General features: G+C 49.1%; 1 protein-coding gene across 3 annotated transcripts in view; it reads left to right on the forward strand.

The window, feature by feature from the left end:
- Window positions 1–19452, forward strand: part of LOC123078310 (putative callose synthase 6) — a 46444-nt gene that overhangs the window by 17175 nt on the left and 9817 nt on the right. For 2 of the 3 annotated variants that reach the window (XM_044500776.1, XM_044500778.1), the window contains 19 exons: window positions 38–90; window positions 168–228; window positions 5449–5530; window positions 5614–5663; window positions 5742–5828; window positions 5922–6029; window positions 6136–6227; window positions 6339–6420; window positions 6506–6666; window positions 6755–6881; window positions 6976–7079; window positions 7156–7240; window positions 7342–7493; window positions 17086–17195; window positions 17287–17409; window positions 17485–17550; window positions 17664–17850; window positions 17931–18127; window positions 18396–18481. In XM_044500776.1, the coding sequence (XP_044356711.1) occupies window positions 38–90; window positions 168–228; window positions 5449–5530; window positions 5614–5663; window positions 5742–5828; window positions 5922–6029; window positions 6136–6227; window positions 6339–6420; window positions 6506–6666; window positions 6755–6881; window positions 6976–7079; window positions 7156–7240; window positions 7342–7493; window positions 17086–17195; window positions 17287–17409; window positions 17485–17550; window positions 17664–17850; window positions 17931–18127; window positions 18396–18481 (2013 nt within the window). Of the gene's footprint in view, window positions 1–37; window positions 91–167; window positions 229–5448; window positions 5531–5613; window positions 5664–5741; window positions 5829–5921; window positions 6030–6135; window positions 6228–6338; window positions 6421–6505; window positions 6667–6754; window positions 6882–6975; window positions 7080–7155; window positions 7241–7341; window positions 7494–17085; window positions 17196–17286; window positions 17410–17484; window positions 17551–17663; window positions 17851–17930; window positions 18128–18358; window positions 18482–19452 lie in introns of all 3 variants that reach the window. The other variant, XM_044500777.1, reaches the window with a different exon arrangement.

Below are 19452 nucleotides of genomic sequence, written 5' to 3' on the forward strand. Positions count from 1 at the left end.
TGTAGTCTTTGGTTCTCATATGTTTTTTACTTATCAGCCAAAATTATATGTCGCCCGAGGCATGTATGAGGACACATGTTCACTTCTTAAGTAAGTCTCTCTCTCTCTCTCTCTCTCTCTCTCTCTCTCTCTCTTCCTAACACTTAATGTTTTTCTTCATAAAATAGGTACACGACATTCTGGATTCTATTGCTTATATGCAAGCTCGCCTTCAGTTATTACGTTGAGGTTGATACAATCTAGGCACTGTAATAACGTATTTCTAGTTTAAGTATCACACTAGATCTGTTACTGTTTCCGTAAGAAAATTTATGTTTTATTGGTTAGTATTTGCTCAAATTAATCCACCAGTTTTAGTTTATTTTACACACTACTCCCTCCGTCCCGGTTTATAAGTCATTCGCGTAGTTCTAGGTTGACAATTTAACTATATAAGTATGTATTATATGTGACAAAAAATATATATTTAGAAACTACATCCGTGTAGAAATATAGTGATATACTTTTCATGACATATAACACATATTTAATTCCTCAAATCGATGACCTAGAACTACGCGAATGACTTATACACCGAGACGAAGGGAGTACTTAATTTTGTGTTCCATCCGTTTGAAAATAGATTTGTCCCCTTAGAAAGTCAGCTGTCAAACTTCTTTATTTTTATCACTAATTAATTAAAATTTTAGATTGTCTTTTTAGGGATTTTTTTAGATTGGTTAGATACAAATAGTTCCTTGGATTTAGAGTTAAAAATTGTTTCACAATACAATGTTCTGTAATGTTCTACTTACATACTTATCCAAAAAATAATGGTCAAACTTGCATATTGGATTGTCCAAAGTAAAAATAAATATATTTTGCAACAGAGGGAGTAATAATTTGTTCGTCGTGGTGCTTTTCTAGACCAGCTGGGCAGCAATTTCCTTACTATATTATTACATTAGCTACCGATTTGATAATACTTTATTAAGGTATGAATGGATTTCCCATCTTTGTTGGTGAATTTGTTGATCAGAAAATGAACATGGTATTAGAGCCAGATGTTGGCTTCTGGTACTTGTCGGTACAATGTTGAGAAGGGAATTTCGAGGTTGTAAATCCTACACCAAACTGGGTGGCATATCCCTTGAACTTTTGTATTTTAAAATCAGAATATGATGTAAATCATTTTAAATTAGTAAACAGAATGAAATTCCTTTCTTGTTTAGTAACTTCAACATTGGGGCCTCATAACATTGGTAAGAAGGGAACCAAATTTGTTCAAACTCTTTGTACTATGCTGGCTGACCCACAAAACACCTTTGAGTCTTACCGTGCTATGCATCCAGGTAGTTGAGGTTGATCCACGACCCAAAGTATCCTTAGACATTGGCCATGCCCAAAGTTGGTTAACCTTGCTAAACTGCAGCCTTAACAGCCTGCTGCATATCTGAGAAACAAAAGAAATGTGTTTGTATTGTAGATTCGTGATGAAATTGACAACAATAGTTAAACAAATTATATAGTTTTACACACCATATGAAAATAAGATATAAGATGAGGTACCAAACAGGAGGCTCGCTAATGGAGTCCCGGAGGAGCAGCGGATGTGATGTTACTTCACGTCTAGGGTGCTCTGGGGTTGCACCTTTCGCTCGATATTACTTGTTGAAACTCTATCTATCGATAAATGACACACAATGCTTTTCCCTATTTGCGAAAAAAAAACCCGGTTGCAAAGTAAAAATGTTATACTAGCCGAGATATAATGAATGTGTCTCTGTTGTAGATTCTTGATGAAATTGGCAGAAACAACTAAACAAATTATAAATTTGTACACACCATATGAAAATAAGATATAAGATGAGGCACCAAACAGGAGGCTCGCTGATGGAGTTCCGGGGGAGTGGTGTGTGTGATGTTACTTAACGTCTAGGGTGCTCTGGGGTTGCAGCCTTTTGGTCGATATATAACTTGTTAAAACCCCTATCCATCGATGAAATGGCACACATTGCTTTTCCCTATCTGCGAAAAAAATAGGTTGCAAAATGAACATGTTGTACGAGCCGAGATATATTGATGCGTAGATAGTGAGAGTGGTGACATGAGTGACCTCTGGATCCGATACAATATAACGTTTCACAACAAGTTCACCCAAAAGTCCTAACCGATGGAGAGGTTTGGGCAATCCACATAAACTTCACCCCTCCACAGACACGTGCAGGCACTCTCGCCTCAAACGTGGGCATAGTAGGAACCCTTTTTTCCTAGCCAAATCACTTTCCTCTGTTTCTCTGAGGAGATATACACACACCTACATGGGCTGAATGGGCTCTTCTACTGTTCCGCAAAAACAGGATATACACTTCCTAAGTTATACTCTTAACATGCACACACACTTAATCTTTTCAAATCACATCTATTAAAAGAACACCAAAAGTTACAACAATGATAGTTCTTTTATCACTATTGAAGTGCTTTGCCACTCAATATTTTCATCTAGTGAGGTTCTTCTTCAGCCTGTGGGCTCCTTCAACGCAAGATTGCAAGCAAGTAATCTCACCACGAGATCCTACCTCAGCTGCTCGACATTACTTCTTTCCTTGTTGTCCCCAAGTGAACATTTTCTCCCCTTTTCGATATCACCACCCACCCTCCCATCCCTGCTGTGGTGTTGTTCTTGCTGTCACCAATGCGTCTAGCTAAAGTTTGGTTGCATTGTGTATCTTGGCGTTCAAGACGATTTGGTATAAGAGTCAATGATGCCTCTAGCTATGCCACATCCTTGTGGAGGAACATGTTGTTTAGAGAATAGTTCATGCAGCGCACTCGACCCTTAAGAGGCAAAACTAGGATGAAAACTGAAGGTTGCTGTCGGCCCAGTGCGAACCAGGGTACCACGGGCCATCTGCCTATGGCCTAGGAATGGCCCAACTCAAGTGGCGGCCCAACCGTGGGCGCCGCGAAGCCAGCTACCTCGCGAGGGCCGCGTCCTACGAGGACCCTCTCATTGAAGGACTTCACCAAGTACCACCATCGGAAGCAGGCGGCCTCATGAGGCCCCCCTCGCGAGGCGCCCTCCCGCGAGGCCTCCCAAGGAGGTCGCACGGCGCGGGTTGCGTGCCCATCACGTGGGTGACGTCGCCGCGGCAGGTGACGACAGCAGGGCTGTGCCAACCGGCGTTGCCAGGGCAGTTTCCCTTTTGATGATAAGGGAGCAGCTGCACCTGCCTTCCCCTAAAGCAAGTCCCAGAAAAGTCTCACGCCAAAAACGCTTCATCCTGCCCGCTCCCCCCGCCTCCCTCCCCCTCGCCCCCGGGCAAAGCCCGGTCGGCGTAGGCGGCGGCGGGGCTCTCTTCCTCCTCGTTGCCCCTCTGCAGCGCGGGATGCAGTGGCCACCCGAGGGCACGACGCTTGCGCAGGGCCCGGCGGCGGCGGCGCGGCTGGCCATGCAGGCGGCGCGAGCAGCTGTAGTTGCGGCGGAGGCGGCGTGGGGCGGCGGGGGCTGCGAGCGGCTAGTGCGAAGGTTCGTGGCGGCGGGCGGTTCTGGCGGCGGCGGCTGTCGCGTCGTGGTAGGGTGCAGGGGGCGGAGGGCTCCAGTGGCGGGGTCGTGCGCGTGCACGCCTGGGCCGGCTGGCGGCTTCTGGCCGTGTTCATGGCGGCCGGTGCGCTGGCCGATCTGGTGGCAGCGCGCCCGGCGGATTCAACGCCTGGAGTTCGCCGGGCGGCGCGGGATGGGCAGTGGCCTGGTGTGGCTGCTGCTTTGGCCGTAGATGGATCCACGGTAGCTTGGCAGGTCGGATGCGGCGGCGGCTGACATGTTTCGGCGTCGGTTCGTCCGTAGGCGGCGTGCGTCGGCCTTCGATTGCTCTCCCTGTCGTCCGCGCGCCACTTTCGTCGAAGGACTGGACTTCTCCCAGCTGTGGTCCATCGCTTGTCTCGCGCCCGGCAGCAGGACCGAGCTCGTCTCGCGCCCGGCAGCAGGACCGTGCTCGTCTCGTGCCCGGCAGCAGGACTGAGCACATCTCGCGCCCAGCGGCAGGACAGGCCGATGGAGGCCAGTTTTGGCCGGCCTATTGTGTCTCGGCGTTGGGGACAGTTCAGGGGTGCTAAAGGCGGGGCCTTTCCGCTCGTCTCTTTGGGTGGGGTGGCGCTGGGTGGTGGGTGAGGTGGCGTCAAGGTCTTGGATGCCGGGGCGGCGGCTCTGGTGGTGGTGTCGCGGTGCTCATGGGAAAAGCCCGTGCCTTGGTGCTGCCCGGTGACCATGGTCGTGTGGGCGGCATGGTCGCCGGGGTGTGGCGTTTGGTGGTGGTGAGTATTGGCCGGGGTGAAAACCCGTTCTATCTTCGGACGGACCGGCGGCGGTGAAGCTCGTTCCCTTCTTGAAGGCGGCGTCGCGGCCTTCATTGCCCGTCGTGTTGCTCTAGGGGAAACTCTGACTCTCGGGTCGGGAGGTGGCGGCGCTCCGGTGTCGTATCCTTCCTGAAGGCACCGTCTTGGAGCCCACGATTCGTCATATGCGGCTTCATCTCTTCGCGGTGGCGTGTTCACGGTCGAGGACCCGGCTGCTCTTGTAGTGCTTGGGGTGGTGTTGCTGCGCTCAGCGCCTATGTATCTTGCCTTGGGTGTGTGTGTGTGTGTTGTGGTGGCGTGCGTTTGTACCGGGTAGTTGTTGGTCGATGCTTTATATATAAAGCGGGGCGAAAGCCTTTTTCGGTAAAGCAAGTCCCAAAGCCTTCCGCTTTGGTGAAATAAGACCAGGACGGGTGGCGCGCCAGGACAGAGGTCATCGTGGAGCCCCCTGCGCGTCATGGATAACAACTTTAGCAGGCGAAGACCGCCTTTTGTCAGGATAAGCCTGGGCGCCTGTCCCCTTTCAAATTGCCGCCATGTGGTAGCCCTTCCCGCCAATGTTTTCGGGGAAGAGGACCGGGGTGCCTATAAAAGGGGCAGTGCTGCCACCGTAGTAGGGGATCGACTCCTCAGAAGGATTGCGCCATTGGCACCCTTGACTCTCGTCTACCTTGTAGCTCCAAGAGCACTGTCTCCACAAGCAATTCCACCAAGCAGGATTAGGGTTTTACACCGCATGGTGGCCCGAACCTGGGTAGCTCGCGTGTCCCCGTCGTGCCTCGCGTGTAGCTCATAGCTTCGTGGTAGTAAGCCAAGCCCCCGGAGTTCGAACTAGGGTTTTGGTAGCTCAGAATCAATCCCCCGACAGTTGCAGTTTGGATGTTTAGTATAGATATTTTTTTCTGAGCAAGGTATTTTATGCCTCTTAATTAGGAATAGGGCAACAGGCATTGGTTGACCCAAAAAAGGAAAATAAGCTAATCCATCCCCAACTAATCTTCGTGAATTCCATTTATCTATTGCTAAACCCCTGCTACCCCAAATAATGAATCCAAATAATTTTTTTGAGCTTCAAATATTGGAAGTGTACTGACATTTGATCACTGTTGGCAGATTTCTCCTCTCGTTGGACCTACCAGGACAATTATGTTTTTGGGACGGGGGAAATACATCTGGCACGAGTTCTTTCCATACTGTAAGATTTATGTTGTAGTAGTGCAGTATCACGGTAATTCTTTAGATAAGGTTTCGAACACTGATTGGATGCTAATTTTGCAGTGCAGCATAATTTAGGTGTTGTTTTTACTATATGGGCACCAATTGTCATGGTATGTATCAATTCATGTGTTTTGTACGTGTGCGGGTGTGGGGGGTTAATACGAAGCTGCTCATATTTCCTCATATAGGTATACTTAATGGATACGCAAATATGGTACGCTATTTTTTCAACAATATGTGGTGGAGTAAATGGTGCCTTCAGCCGCTTGGGTGAGGTTGGTACCATGTCTATTCTTACCTTTTTACCCTTGGAGTGTTGAGGCTGTAGCTACCGTAAATAATCTTGCAGAATATTTACCTTCCTGCAGATACGAACCCTTGGGATGTTAAGATCAAGATTCGAGGCAATCCCAACAGCGTTTGGTAAACATCTTGTGCCTGGACATGGTAGTCAACCAAAGAGACGTGAGCGTGAGGTCCAATATTACTAAATTTTGTTACCAATCATTTTCCTGTCACTTTTTGGCTGGTACGATAGCTGATTTATTGTCTCTTCGAATACCTTGTGTAAACTCTTTTCAGAAGGAGGACAAAAATTTGCATATTGATAAGTTCTCCGACATATGGAATGCATTTATTATCTCTTTGCGAGATGAAGACTTGATAAACAATAGGTTTGCTGTTGGTCCTGGCGTCTTTTTCTTTTTGTTATAACATGCTTTGGCTGTTGGTGTTAGGTTCCTTTTGTTAACATGCTTCTAAATTTGTTTTCCATTTGCTTCTAGGGAGAGAGATTTATTGATTGTTCCATCATCTGCGGGTGACACTAGCGTTTTTCAATGGCCTCCTTTCCTTCTCGCTAGCAAGGTACACTTTTTACTCATCCACTAGGTTAAACACTCGATTTTCTCCCTGAGCTAGTACTGTAGTGCTCATGGCTACGATGTTCTAGATTCCAATGGCACTTGATATGGCAAAGAGCGTCAAGAAAAGGGATGAAGAACTACGGAAGAGGATAAACCAGGATCCATACACCTTTTATGCCGTAATAGAGTGTTATGAGACTTTGTTAAATATTCTGTACAGCCTTATGGCAGAAACAAGTGATAAGAAGTAAGGCATATTGTGTTCTGAGAAAATTAATTTACCATATGGTTATGTTGCTAACTACAGTTACTATTGATTTGCTTCATGGGTACAGAGTTGTTGATCGAATACGTGAAAGTCTTGAAGATAGCATAGAACGTCAGTCACTTGTGAGGGAATTCCGATTGGATGAACTTCCTCAGCTAAGTGCTAAGTTCGATAAGCTGCTAACTCTACTATTGGTACTGATAGCTACTGTTCTTGGATTTCTTAGCAAGATATTTTTATACGATATTTCCGTTTCAACACTCTAAAAACTGTTTACTTGTTTTACAGAAAACTGAAGAGGAGCATGACACAACAATAAAAACACAGATTGCCAATCTATTACAAGATACAATGGAAATCATTACACAGGATATCATGAAGAATGGACAAGGGTAAGATCTATGCTGATTGCTTAGATGTGCGCCTTCAGGAATTCTTTTTGACAACCAACTTTCTTTCAAATCCCAGTATTTTGAAGGATGAAAATAGAGACAATCAACTGTTTGCAAATCTGAATCTGGACTCAATAAAGGATGAAGCTTGGAGGGAGAAGGTCATTTATCTTCTTAGCAACTTATTTCAATGGTAGTATTCATTTCTGTAAGTTCACAAGTACTAGTGTCCTCATTAACCATGGGATTTCTGTGTTAGCAGTGTGTTAGGCTTCAGTTGTTGCTGACAACGAAAGAATCTGCAATTTATGTGCCAACGAACTTGGAAGCTCGGCGCAGGATCACTTTCTTTGCGAACTCACTATTTATGAAAATGCCAAGGGCTCCACAGGTCCGCAGCATGATGTCCTTCAGGTAAGAAACCCAACTCTAGTGGCTGGCCCTCCACCTTATTCTTCCACCAACCCTTTTTTGGTTCTTGGTGTTATGGATGCAACTTATCTCTACTGCATAGCACAAGGCCCTCTATTTTAACATCATTTTTATATCCTGTAAATTTTGTCTTACGTCTGAAGTCAAACGAGAACGTACGAAAATATGGATCGGCTGTAGGGGAATGTGCTACACGACAAAAAATTATGCTACACGATCACACCCAGGAACACTATGAAGATGGTTGTAACGATCAAACTCACCGACGAGCAGAGTAGCGGAAGCAGTGAAGAGTCAGTGCAGCGAGACGATTTCTCGCAGCTAGGTTGCACCTCCCAGCCGGCGAGAAAGTTCTTCGAGACGAGCGTCGAAGTAGACGACCCCTCCGAGGTATCCACGCGTTCCGAAGTAGTAGACCGGCAGAGCTTCGACGTGCAGGGAGAACTCTGAGAAAACTAGATCTATTAGATCAATTAGATCGAGATTATTGCCCGCCTAATTAGGAGCCTAAACACTTTAGGCCAATTAGACCGGGGGAACGTGGAGCTATGCGGGAGAGATCCCCTTTGCATTGGTGTGCTGCAAGAGGGAGTCCTCCACACACATATATATAGGTGGAGAGGGAAGAGGGGGCGCCCCCAAGCGGAGGAGTCCTCCTTTTCCACTTGGTGGAAGGAGGGAAGGACTCCACCCCTATTAGGATTCGACCTAGGCCTTCTTAGGGGGTTGGCGCCTCATGTGGGCCCTGTGGGGCCCACTAGGGGTGGTCATCTCATGACAGTTCTTCACAACTTTCTTCCACAAATAAAATCCTGGATTTTTTGTATGGCTCCCATTTTGAGACCTCCCCCAAAAATTTCCGTATATAGATCTCTTTATCGTGAGAGGAGCAAATCCTAGTCTTGAACTATCGTTACCGAGACATATGTTTCAGCCTTTTAGGTATACTCGTAAGTCACCTTTATTCACATATCCAGTTACAAAGTGACGTTACCGAAAATGGCTTTCGCCCCGCTTTATAAATAAAGCAACCACCAAGCACAAAGTATCAAGGTAACAACAAAACACACCACACACCAACACAACGCCACCGCAGGTCAGGTCCAACACTCACACACACAAACACAAACAGCCCCAAGTTCCGCTGTGGGCACAACACAACAAGCCCAACACAAACGCACGACGAAACACCCCTAGATGGCGGTGGCGGAGGCGTGGACACGACGATCTAATCTGGTTCTGGTGGTGGCGGGGGAAGCGGAGGCGCCAACTGGAGAGCCATCGCGCGAAGCCGGGTGATGATGGAGGTGATGGCGTCTCTCTCCCTGGGACGGCTAAGCAGCCGCCAAAGCTGCAAGTAACCAGACCATTTGAACAAAGCGTCAGTAGCACGACGAAGAGGAATACGCTGAATCACAAGTTTATTCCTAACAGTCCACAACGTCCAGGCAAGGACCCCAATGGTCAGCCACCTAATGTGGCGCAACGCGGGTGGGATCGCCTGGAGTTCGGCAAAGGGAGCAGGGAAGTTGTTATGGTCCCAGCTTCCACCCACAATCTCGCGGAAACAACTCCAAAGGAACTGCGCGGACACGCAGGTGAAGATGTGGTTCGAGTCTTCTTCAGGCCCGCAGGGCGGGCAACGCCCATCCCCAGGGCCATTGCGCTTCAGAACCTCTACGCCTGAGGGGAGGCGGCCGCGAATCCATTGCCACAAGAAGGTCCTAATTTTCAGGGGGAGGCGAATCTCCCAAATGGAGAGCGCCTCATGTCCAAGCGAGGGGGCGATGGCCAGGTAGAGAGATTTGGTGGAGAATTGTCCAGAAGGCTCTAGGCGCCATCTGGCGCGGTCATCGTCCGTCGTGAGATCAGGCTCGTGGAGTGCAATACAGTCGAGCAACTCTTGCCAGTCCGCGTTCTCAGCCGGGCCAAAAGGTCTCCGGAACGCGAGTTGCCCTAAGTCAATAAGGGCGGTCGCCACAGAGATCTGCGGGGCAACCGCGATGGAGAACAGGTCCGGAAAGCGGGCCGCAAGGGGCGTGTCACCAGCCCATCTATCGAACCAGAACAGTGTGGCGGTGCTGGAACCAATCTCGATCGAGGTCCCGATCCGGAGGATCGGGAGGAGCTGAATGATGGACTGCCAGAACTGGGAACCCCCAGACCGCTGGCAGAAGGCGAGAGGCTGGCCGCGGAGGTATTCCTGCTGAATGATGCGAAGCCACAGGTCACCATCTCCGTTGGCAATCCGCCAGAGCCACCGAGTCAGAAGGGCAATGTTCATGCGTTTGGAGGACATGATCCCGAGTCCGCCCTGGTCGCGAGGTTTGCAGATCTCAGACCACCTGACCATGTGGTACTTCTACTTATCGCCCTCGCCGGCCCAGAAGAAATGCCCCTGAATGGTGGCAATCTCATGGTGTAGAGTCTCGGGAAGGCTGTAGAAGCTCATGATGAATAATAGTAGGCTGGAGAGGGACGAGTTAATGAGCACCGTGCGGGCCGCTTTCGAGAGCCACCTACCCTGCCAGGGCTCGATACGGTGCTGAAGCTTTCCCACCGTGGGGCGCAGCTCGGCCACCGTAAGCCTGGAGTCGCTAATGGGTATCCCCAGATATGTCGTGGGGAAGCACCCGAGCTGGCAGTTAAGCCGATCCGCTATGCTCTGGCGCTCGTCTTGGGTGTAGCCCAAGACCATCACCTCACTCTTGTCGAAGTTGATCCTAAGGCCGGACATTTGCTGGAAGCACAGAAGGAGGAACTTGAGGTTTGAAATATCACTCTCCGACCCCTCCACCATGATAATGGTGTCATCCGCATATTGGAGCAGGGAGATCCCGTTCCCCCCAACTAGATGCGGCACTATCCCCTTAATGTGACCCGCCGCCTTGGCCTTATCCAGGATGGCTGCCAGAGCATCGACAACCATGTTAAACAGGAACGGGGAGAAGGGATCGCCTTGACGTACCCCACAGAATGTGGGGAAGAATGGGCCGATCTCCCCATTAATGTTCACCGCGGTGCGACCCGAGGAAACCATCTGCATCACCCTGGTCACCCACCGGTCGTCGAAGCCCTTACGGAGCAGACATTCCCGAAGGAAGGCCCAACTGACCGTGTCATAGGCCTTGTGGAAATCCAGTTTCAGGAAGACTGCCTTGAGGTGTTTGGAGTGCACCTCATGGAGAGCTTCGTGGAACACCAAGACTCCATCAAGGATATATCGGCCCTGGATGAAGGCCGACTGATCAGGGTGGGTGATCCGGTCGGCTATAGGGGCCGCCCTAATGGCGTACCCCTTCGCGAGGATGCGGAAGATGACATTAATCACCGTAATCGGTCGAAATTGTCGGATGTCGGAGGCCCCAACCACTTTGGGGGTGAGAGTGATTACCCCATAGTTCAGCCGGGCGAGGTCAATGGACCCAGCAAAGAACTCGTCAAACAGGGCCATCACCTCAGGTTTGATCACCTCCCAGAAAGTCTGGAAGAACTTCACTGGGAGGCCATCCGGGCCGGGAGCCGAGGATGGGTTCATGCCCTTTATTGCCGCCCATACTTCAGCCTCAGAGAACGGGGCCGTGAGAGCCGCGTTATCCGCAGGCGAGACGCAACAGTGGGCAGGCCAAATGTCTTGCGCTAGGGCAAGACCTCCCCGAGGGGAGGCAGAGAATAGGTCTCTGTAAAAGCCGTCTACATGGGCCCGGATGTCCTCTGGCCGCTGCAGTAGGGTCGCTCCGTCCCACAGGAGGGGGATGGAGTTACGGCGTCTGCTGCCGTTAGCGATGGCTTGGAAGTAGGCAGTGTTGGCGTCCCCCTTGAGGACCCAATTTTGCGTACCCCGCAAGCGCCAGTATGCCTCCTCGTCAGTGTAGATGACCGTGAGTTGGTCTTCCAAGTCATACCTAAGCATCCATTCGTCTGCCGAGAGGCCAACGGCGTCAGCCCGCAGATCGAGGGCCTGGATGCCCTCAAGGAGGGCTTTCTTCCACTCACTGATGTCTCGGCCCACATTTGCACCCCACCCTTTCATGAATTGCCGTGACCGTTTGGTACAGAAATGCCAGGAATCAACGGCTGAGAGGGCACGGTGGGGGGCATCACGCGCCTCGCGCCACCTGGTGACCACCGCGGCAGTAAATCCAGGCTGACGCAACCAGAAGGTTTCGAAGCGGAAGTGGGGCGGCATGGGTGGACGCTCGTTCTCCGAAGAGAGGAGTAGGGGGACGTGGTCTGAACCAATCCGCGTAATCGCCCGGAGCGAAGCTAGGGGGCAAGGAATGTCCCACTCAGGGGAGGCGAAGACCCGATCGAGGACCGAGCGAGTCGGATCAACTTGGCGGTTTGTCCAAGTGAACCTGGCCCTGACTCGATCGAGCTCACGCAGCCCCATGTCAGCAATGCAATCATTGAACATTTGCATCCAAGGAAAGTTCACTAAATTGTTGCTCTTGTCTTCTTCCGTCCGAATGAGGTTGAAATCACCGCCCACTACCACCGGTAGCTGGGCGGACGCTACCTTCCTACGGAGCTCAGCGAGGAAGGCCTCAGAACGGCGGTGATCGGCCGGGCCATAAACCGCAATGATTTCCCATTTGAAGTTTAGAGCCCGCTCGAAGACCTCCATGCTAACGAAGAACTCGCCTCGATCCATGCTTCCTACCTCAAAGGTGGCATCCTTCACTCCTAGGAGGATGCCACCCGAGTGGCCCGCACTCCCACTAGAAGGGAGCCAGTGCCAAGTGAACAAGTCGGAGCTCAGATGCTCAAGTTCTGATAGGGAGAATTCTGCGCGCATCGTTTCTTGAATGGCCACAATGTCGATTCGCTCGGTTCGCATGTATTCTATGAGTTGGCGGCGTCGACCATCTTGGCCGAAACCGCGGATGTTCCAGAAGAGGGCTCGCATCACGCATCCATCGGGGGGCTGCTTGACCCCAAGACACGTGAGGCGCTCTGGGCGCGGAGGGCTGCGGTACAGGAGCGGGTGCGACCCCGGATCTCACCCGGGGCGGCCGCCGCGAGGGGATGGGCGCTCGGGGTGGCCCCGGAAGTAGCCCCCGAGGAGGGAGGGAGGCGTGCACGGGCCTCGGCAAGGCGGCCTCGATCTGAACTAGCGGGGGGGGGGGGACCTCCCCTCTGAATACTATGGCCGAGTCTGCTGCCACCTTAGCGAGGTGGCCAAGTGGAGCCGACTCCAAAGCAGAAAAGGAGCAAGTAGCAGAGGTGGCCGGGATGGACGGGGTACCTGGCTTGAGGTTCCGGGCAGCGGCCCGGAGCGCAGCCTGCTCGGGGATAGGCAGAGCCGGGCTACCCGCCGGTCTGGCCGCCTCAATCCGAGCGCTGCGGCGCGAGGAGGTCACCGGGGTCGAGGTCGACCGGCCCCTCCTGGAGTAGGCCGCAGTCCGAGGCGGGAGTGGGGGAGCGGCCACCGGGGTGGTCACCACCGCCGACATCCCACCAAGGGCGGTGCACGAGGAGGCCGAGGGGTGGGTCGACGGAGAGGCGAACGCGGCAAGGACCAGCGACATCGGAGCTGGGGACATGTCCGGTCCAGGGGGGGATCGGGCTCCCTCTGGTCCGACAGGACTGGCGCGGTGCGGGGAGTGGAGGGGGGCGGGTCCCCTTCCGGGACAGGCCCATCCCCCACGGGAGGCGCAGGAGCAGCCGGCGAAAGCGGAGGTGCAGGCATGGAGTCGATCCCGGTCAAGAGCATAGAGGGAATGGCGGGGGGAGTACCGTTTGGGGAGCGGGGGGACGAGGCCGGGAAGACGGCGAGGCTCGCATCGAAGGCGTCACTGCCGTCCACGGGAGGCGAAGGGGCCGCCGCGTGGCCGCGGCCGGTGCCCGAGCCACCCCTGGAGGCCGTAGGGGGAGGGGGTGGATCGCGGGGACTGTCCTCATACTCCTCGTCGTCGTCCTCCGAGCCGGAGTGGTGGTCATGGCGGGGGCCACGGTCGCTGCGATGGCCCCCCATGCCCCCCCCCCATCGGGACCTCCCAAGAGGCTGTCGTCGGTGATGCGAGGGCGGCCGATGTGGTTGGGCGGCTCGGGAGAGATTCGGAGGTCGAACCCCTGGTCGTTGAAGAACACCCGGATCGTGGCACGGAGCTTGGACGGTAACCAAAGTAACCATCCAGCATGTTGAATTATGATATTCGCATGGTCTATGGAACTTAGTAATCATGAACAAGTTATATGAAAATACTGACAACATAACAACGATAACATCTCTCAGTAATTCATAAGTTGGGTCTATCCAACACCATTGTTTCGGTAACCACGTGTTCTCATTATTGATAGTATCCTTGTTACAATAACAATGCTCATGATCAGGAAAACAAGATCATCATCAATACATGAGCTAGTCGTAGATGCATGACTAGGGATCATCTTGGTGTTTATGTTTCCACACATGCAATTGGGTTTTCCTCTGAATCTCATATTCAAGAACCAATGCAATTATAGCATAGAAATATAAACTTAATTATGAACATTGAAATATAATAATACAAATATTATTGCCTCTAGGGCATATTTTCAACTATTAATCTCATATTCAAGAACCAATGCAATTATCGCATAGAAATATAAACTTAATTATGAACATTGAAATATAATAATACAAATATTATTGCCTCTAGGGCATATTTCCAACAATATCGTGTCGCTATCACGATCTCAAATTGACTTGGTTTCTAAGTCGTATACTTACCGGACAAGAAACAACTTGTCTGCCAAGACATCAAAAAATAAAACGGCAAAAGGAAGCGGCGCCCTTGCAAGGTCACGGACCGGATTTTGGCAGACCATTCACGCATATGTCACACGCCCGCGCCGTCCCGGCCCGACCCAAGCCCGGCCAGGCGAGGTGAGCGTGCACGTGTAGTCTTCTCTTTCTCTCCTCAACACACAACTTAGTGTTGTGGGGGAGAACCCACAATATAAAGAGGTCAAACACTTCCTCCACTAGCAGGGTGGGACTAAACTTTAGAACCACTACTTCCCATTTTATTAATGGGCCTCTTTGAGATTTCAGAAATTGAACATGGGCCTAGCCCATTATTTCTAACAATTCCCCACCAGGTCTCAAATACCCATTTAGAGATTTGTCTTTTCTCACTACTTGTTTAATATACCTGTGTTAAGTTGAACTTTTGCCTAGAGCTTTAAGCTACATCCATCTGCAACTTGACAATGGATTATGCTTTGAATTGCAAGTTTTGTGTGAACGGGTTTCACTCAAAGTCTTAACCAGTACTTGACTGCCAGTAGGCTATCCTGCGGTTTGGAGCATATACGTCGTACTCCTTGGTCTCTTTTTTTTGACTATGTACAGTAGGGTAAACACCCGGTCTCTTCGTGAGGTTACTAGAGATCACCCAAGTCTCATAAACTGTGACGTTTACAGACGGGGCTCATATATGTGCGTTCTTTCAAGACTGCTCTTTAGGAGAACATCTTTGCTAATCATAGCTAATAGAACCACATTAAGGCATGTCGCCAACCTGCCTTACAACTTTGAGCTTTACAGCTCTGAGAGTTTTGCATCTTCACATAGAGAGGGTTACATGTTACTCTCCTCTGTTAACCAATAGCTTGTTCTTCCCAGGTCCTAATTCACGAGGTCTCTGATCACAAAGGTTGGGTTACTACTATGGTGTAACATCTATGGGTCTACCCATCTCCCTCGATGTTCTATCTATCACATTTCATGATAGTCCCTTTGTAAAGGTGATGTAGGGTAGAGACCCTATGTGGCCCAATCTTTACGAATTGGAGGTGGATTTGAGGAAGAATACGAAGGGAAACATACAAATCAGCACACATAGATGCAAATAAAGATACACATAGATAGATCCATGATCCAAAGAGTGGATGGAACAAGATAGGCTTCTTCCCTAAGTCCTAGGACTAGGAGGGCTTGATGCTTCTATGAAGCATTTCTTCTCCACGAGAGGCCTTGCAACCATAGATGGTTCTTCTCATATAGAGGTCTTGCAATCCCTCAGGATTCTCCACTCATGGTGGTCTTGATCTCCATAGGAGAGGATAGATCCCAGAAGGGAAGGTACATGAGCTAAGCTCTATGGTGTCTGTTCTAATCTTAGCTAACCCTAGAAATGAGGAGGGGGAGGTCTATTTATATTACAAGCCATGAAGGGGTAAGTGAGGGGCGGAACCGCGGAAGGAAGGGATACAAGGCCCGTGGCCCACTCATGCGAGCAGGCAGGTACCGTATGTCCAACGGCTCGTGAGGCGCCGGATGTCCAGTACGCTCCGGAAATCCGCCCGTTTCTTCTCGGGTGCGTGGCACTGGATTCCGGTGGGTACTGGATGTCCGGTACTCCATCGGATGTCCTGCCGCTGGAGCACGACTTGGCTGCTCCTCGCTGGCTTCTCTTCTTCAGGCACCGGACGTCCGGTAGTGGGATGTCCGGTGGCTGTAACTCGCTGCAGCTCCGTCTTCGCTTCCATGCTTCCTTCGCGGATGGTATAGTCATTCCTTTGCGCTTGTACTCCTCGTCATCCGTGAATCTCCGCTCAAACCTATACATGCACGATGGAGGGTCAAGTAGTATACCATCCAAGAAGGGATCAAGTGAACATGTGTAAAGGAGATGATTCACCTTTTTATGTATGAAGTAGATGTCGCACGTGTCACTTGACATGGTGATGCCATAGGATGCTCCGCATCAAAAGGGATCTGCCAGGTTTTTGTCTGTTCGAATATATGTAACAGTTCTTACTCCGAAGTTTCTCAACTTCCTGACAGACTTCAAACGTCTCTTCACGTGTCTTGATGACTTCCATTATCCTTAGAATTGTTCACTTTAGCGATGACCATTTGGCTGTCACAATCCATAAGAATTGCCGGTGCAGGTTTTTCAACCAGATGCAGGTCTATCAAGAGTCACACAGCCATTCTGCTTCAGCAGTGGCTGTGTCTAAAGCAGTAAGTTCTGCTTCCATGGTTGACCTTGTCAATATGATCTGTTTACAAGACCTCCATGCACTGCGCTGCCTCCATTAATAAATACATACCCACTTGTGGCGTCGAGATCGTGCTGCGGGAGAGCGATCGAGCGGCTGTTGGAGACCTTGAGGTGCGGATTGAAGACCTGCAGGGGGCGGCTGCACACCAGCACCAGATCGAGCGCAGATCACCAAATCAATCAGCCACACACTAGATTGAGGTGACGGGCAGCGGGCAGAGCAGCGGCTGGCCAAGGTAGCAGCAGCCGGCGAGGGAGAGGAAATCACGACAGCCAAGAGAGCAATGGCAGCGCGAGATTTGATCAGGAGGGCGAGTTGTGACACCCAAAAAAATCCCTAATCTTGGGCTCATGATACCATGTTATGGATGCAACTTATCTCTATTGCATAGCTCAAGGGTATATATATATATATATATATATTACACAAGACTTAGGGTACAAGGAAAGAGACATAGCTTAATAAGGACTCCTAGACTAATATTAATACTCCTTAACACTTGGCACGTAGGTCAAACCGCCCTACAATTATTTTTTGCTAGAATACCAGTTAACAAACATTTCTGTTTTCACATCAGTGTTCTAACTCCTTACTTCAAAGAGGAGGTGCTCTTTTCGACAGAAGATCTGCATGAAAAAAATGAGGACGGGATTTCTATCCTGTTCTATTTACGGAAAATATATCCAGGTACTCCTATATTCATTTATCTGACAATTGTGAATGTTAATTATCTTCTGCTGTCAGCAAATGCTCATCATGAACTATTGCATGCTAATAGATGAATGGAAGAATTGTCTTGAGCGCATAAAATTTGTACCAAAGGATGAGGAGTCCCTTAAATCAAGGATGGATGAGATCTCACCCTGGGCATCTTATAGGGGACAAACGCTCACCAGAACTGGTGAAGTCACTAACTCTCTTATGTTGTATGAACTTCATCTATCGTGTTTTCTAACTTTCTTTATTACTGTGCTAGTGAGAGGAATGATGTACTACAGGAGGGCGCTTGAGATTCAATGTATTCAAGATAAAATTGATATTGGTTAGATTAATTTTTTCTCCATCATATATTTTTCATCCTATGCAAATCTGCCTGTGAATTCTTTCCCATTCTTTGCAAATCTGCATATGTTTTACTCCATCAGTATTTTGCAGCTAAATTGGACCGCCAGAGAACAACAACATCCTATCAAGAGGGTGGAAACATTGTAGATATGGCACTTGCCATTGCTGATATCAAATTCACCTATGTTGTGTCTTGTCAAGTATATGGCATGCAAAAGGTGTCCAAGAATCTCAAAGATAAAGCTTGCTATCTGAACATCCTTAACCTCATGATAATGTACAAAACCTAGTGCATTCATCTTTCCACGAAGATCATAGTAAGGTTACTACAATCCATCTGATATTTGAAATGCACAGGTACCCGTCCTTACGGATTGCTTATATTGATGAGGTAGAAGCTCCGACCAAAAATGGAACAACAGAGAAGACTTATTATTCTGTTCTTGTCAAAGGAGTGGGTGAAAAGTATGATGAGGTACTTGCTGAATATAAACATAAATGTTTTCACATAGCATCATTTCCATCAAAAGCTTCATTGGCTTCTCTAACTAAAGGTAGAAAACTTCATTTTTTATGTTCCTTTTTTAGATAATATTATTTAAGTAGAAATTACACTTGTATGTAAGTATTTGAAGTCTCTGCACAAGTTAGTAGCTTTCCATCAATTTTTGGTCACCTATTTCTGTGCACATTCATAAACTCATAAAGCATCAATTCACCATCTTTTGGATATGCATCTTTAGTTCAGTGATATTTTTATACTTTGTGCTGTAAACTTGATTTAGGAAATTTACCGCATCAAGCTTCCTGGCAAACCCACAGATATTGGAGAGGGCAAACCTGAAAATCAAAATCATGCCATAATTTTCACCAGGGGAGAAGCACTCCAGGCCATTGATATGAATCAGGTACAGTTTCCATTTCCACAGTGCACGTGTTCAATTCAGCTTAACTTGTCGAAGAAGGTCAACCAGGCCAATAATGTAGGCTTGTGTGGTCTGCTGCTGTGATTTGGTTCATTCCTATCCGTCCTTGGCTTCACCACTCAGATTTGTCAACCATTAGTAAATTTCGAGGCAGCCGTCCTTGGCCTCACCACTCTGATTTGTCAACCATTAGTAAATTTTGAGGCAAAATTGGGTAAACTGCACTTGGTCGACATTGTCCAAACACACCTCAAAACAGTCTCCCTATCTAATTGTACTACTGAATCGTGTTCATTTGCTGGCACACACTCTTCTCTGCCCAAACACACTAAAAATCATGTTGACATGCCGGCATACACTGCTGTGGTATTTCCCAATGTTTTTGTTCTGATACCAATTCCGCGTTAGATTTGAAGAGAAACAACGATAATCTGCAATGCAGACCAGCTGGTCAATATATTCATGTAGGAGTCATAGAGGAACTATGTGGAACCAGTTGAAAATTGTTAGGAATAAGCAACTTGTATTCCCATGAGGCCATAGGCCGATATATATACATGTACAGGTGTGGAACATATGCAGGAAACCCCTTATACAACGGGATAAATACAAAGGGGTACATGACTTATATTATAACTCTAACACCCCCCCTCAAACTCATGGTGGATGAACAACACTGAGTTTGGAGAGATAAAAGCCATGTTGTGCTCTAGTCTGGGCCTTCGTCAGGAAATCTGCCAACTGTAACTCGGAAGGCACATACTGAAGAGCAATAACCCGATCCTGCACAGCAGCGCGCACATAGAAAGCATCAACACCAATATGCTTGGTGAGCTCATGCTTCACAGGATCGCGCGCAATGCTAATAGCACCTGTACTGTCAGATAAAAGCAGAGTCGGTGTAGTGACAGAAACACCAAAATCCTGAAGTAACCACCGTAACCAAGTCACCT

This window comes from Triticum aestivum, chromosome 3D (assembly GCF_018294505.1).
Source record: "Triticum aestivum cultivar Chinese Spring chromosome 3D, IWGSC CS RefSeq v2.1, whole genome shotgun sequence".
Classification (NCBI taxonomy): Eukaryota; Viridiplantae; Streptophyta; class Magnoliopsida; order Poales; family Poaceae; genus Triticum; species Triticum aestivum.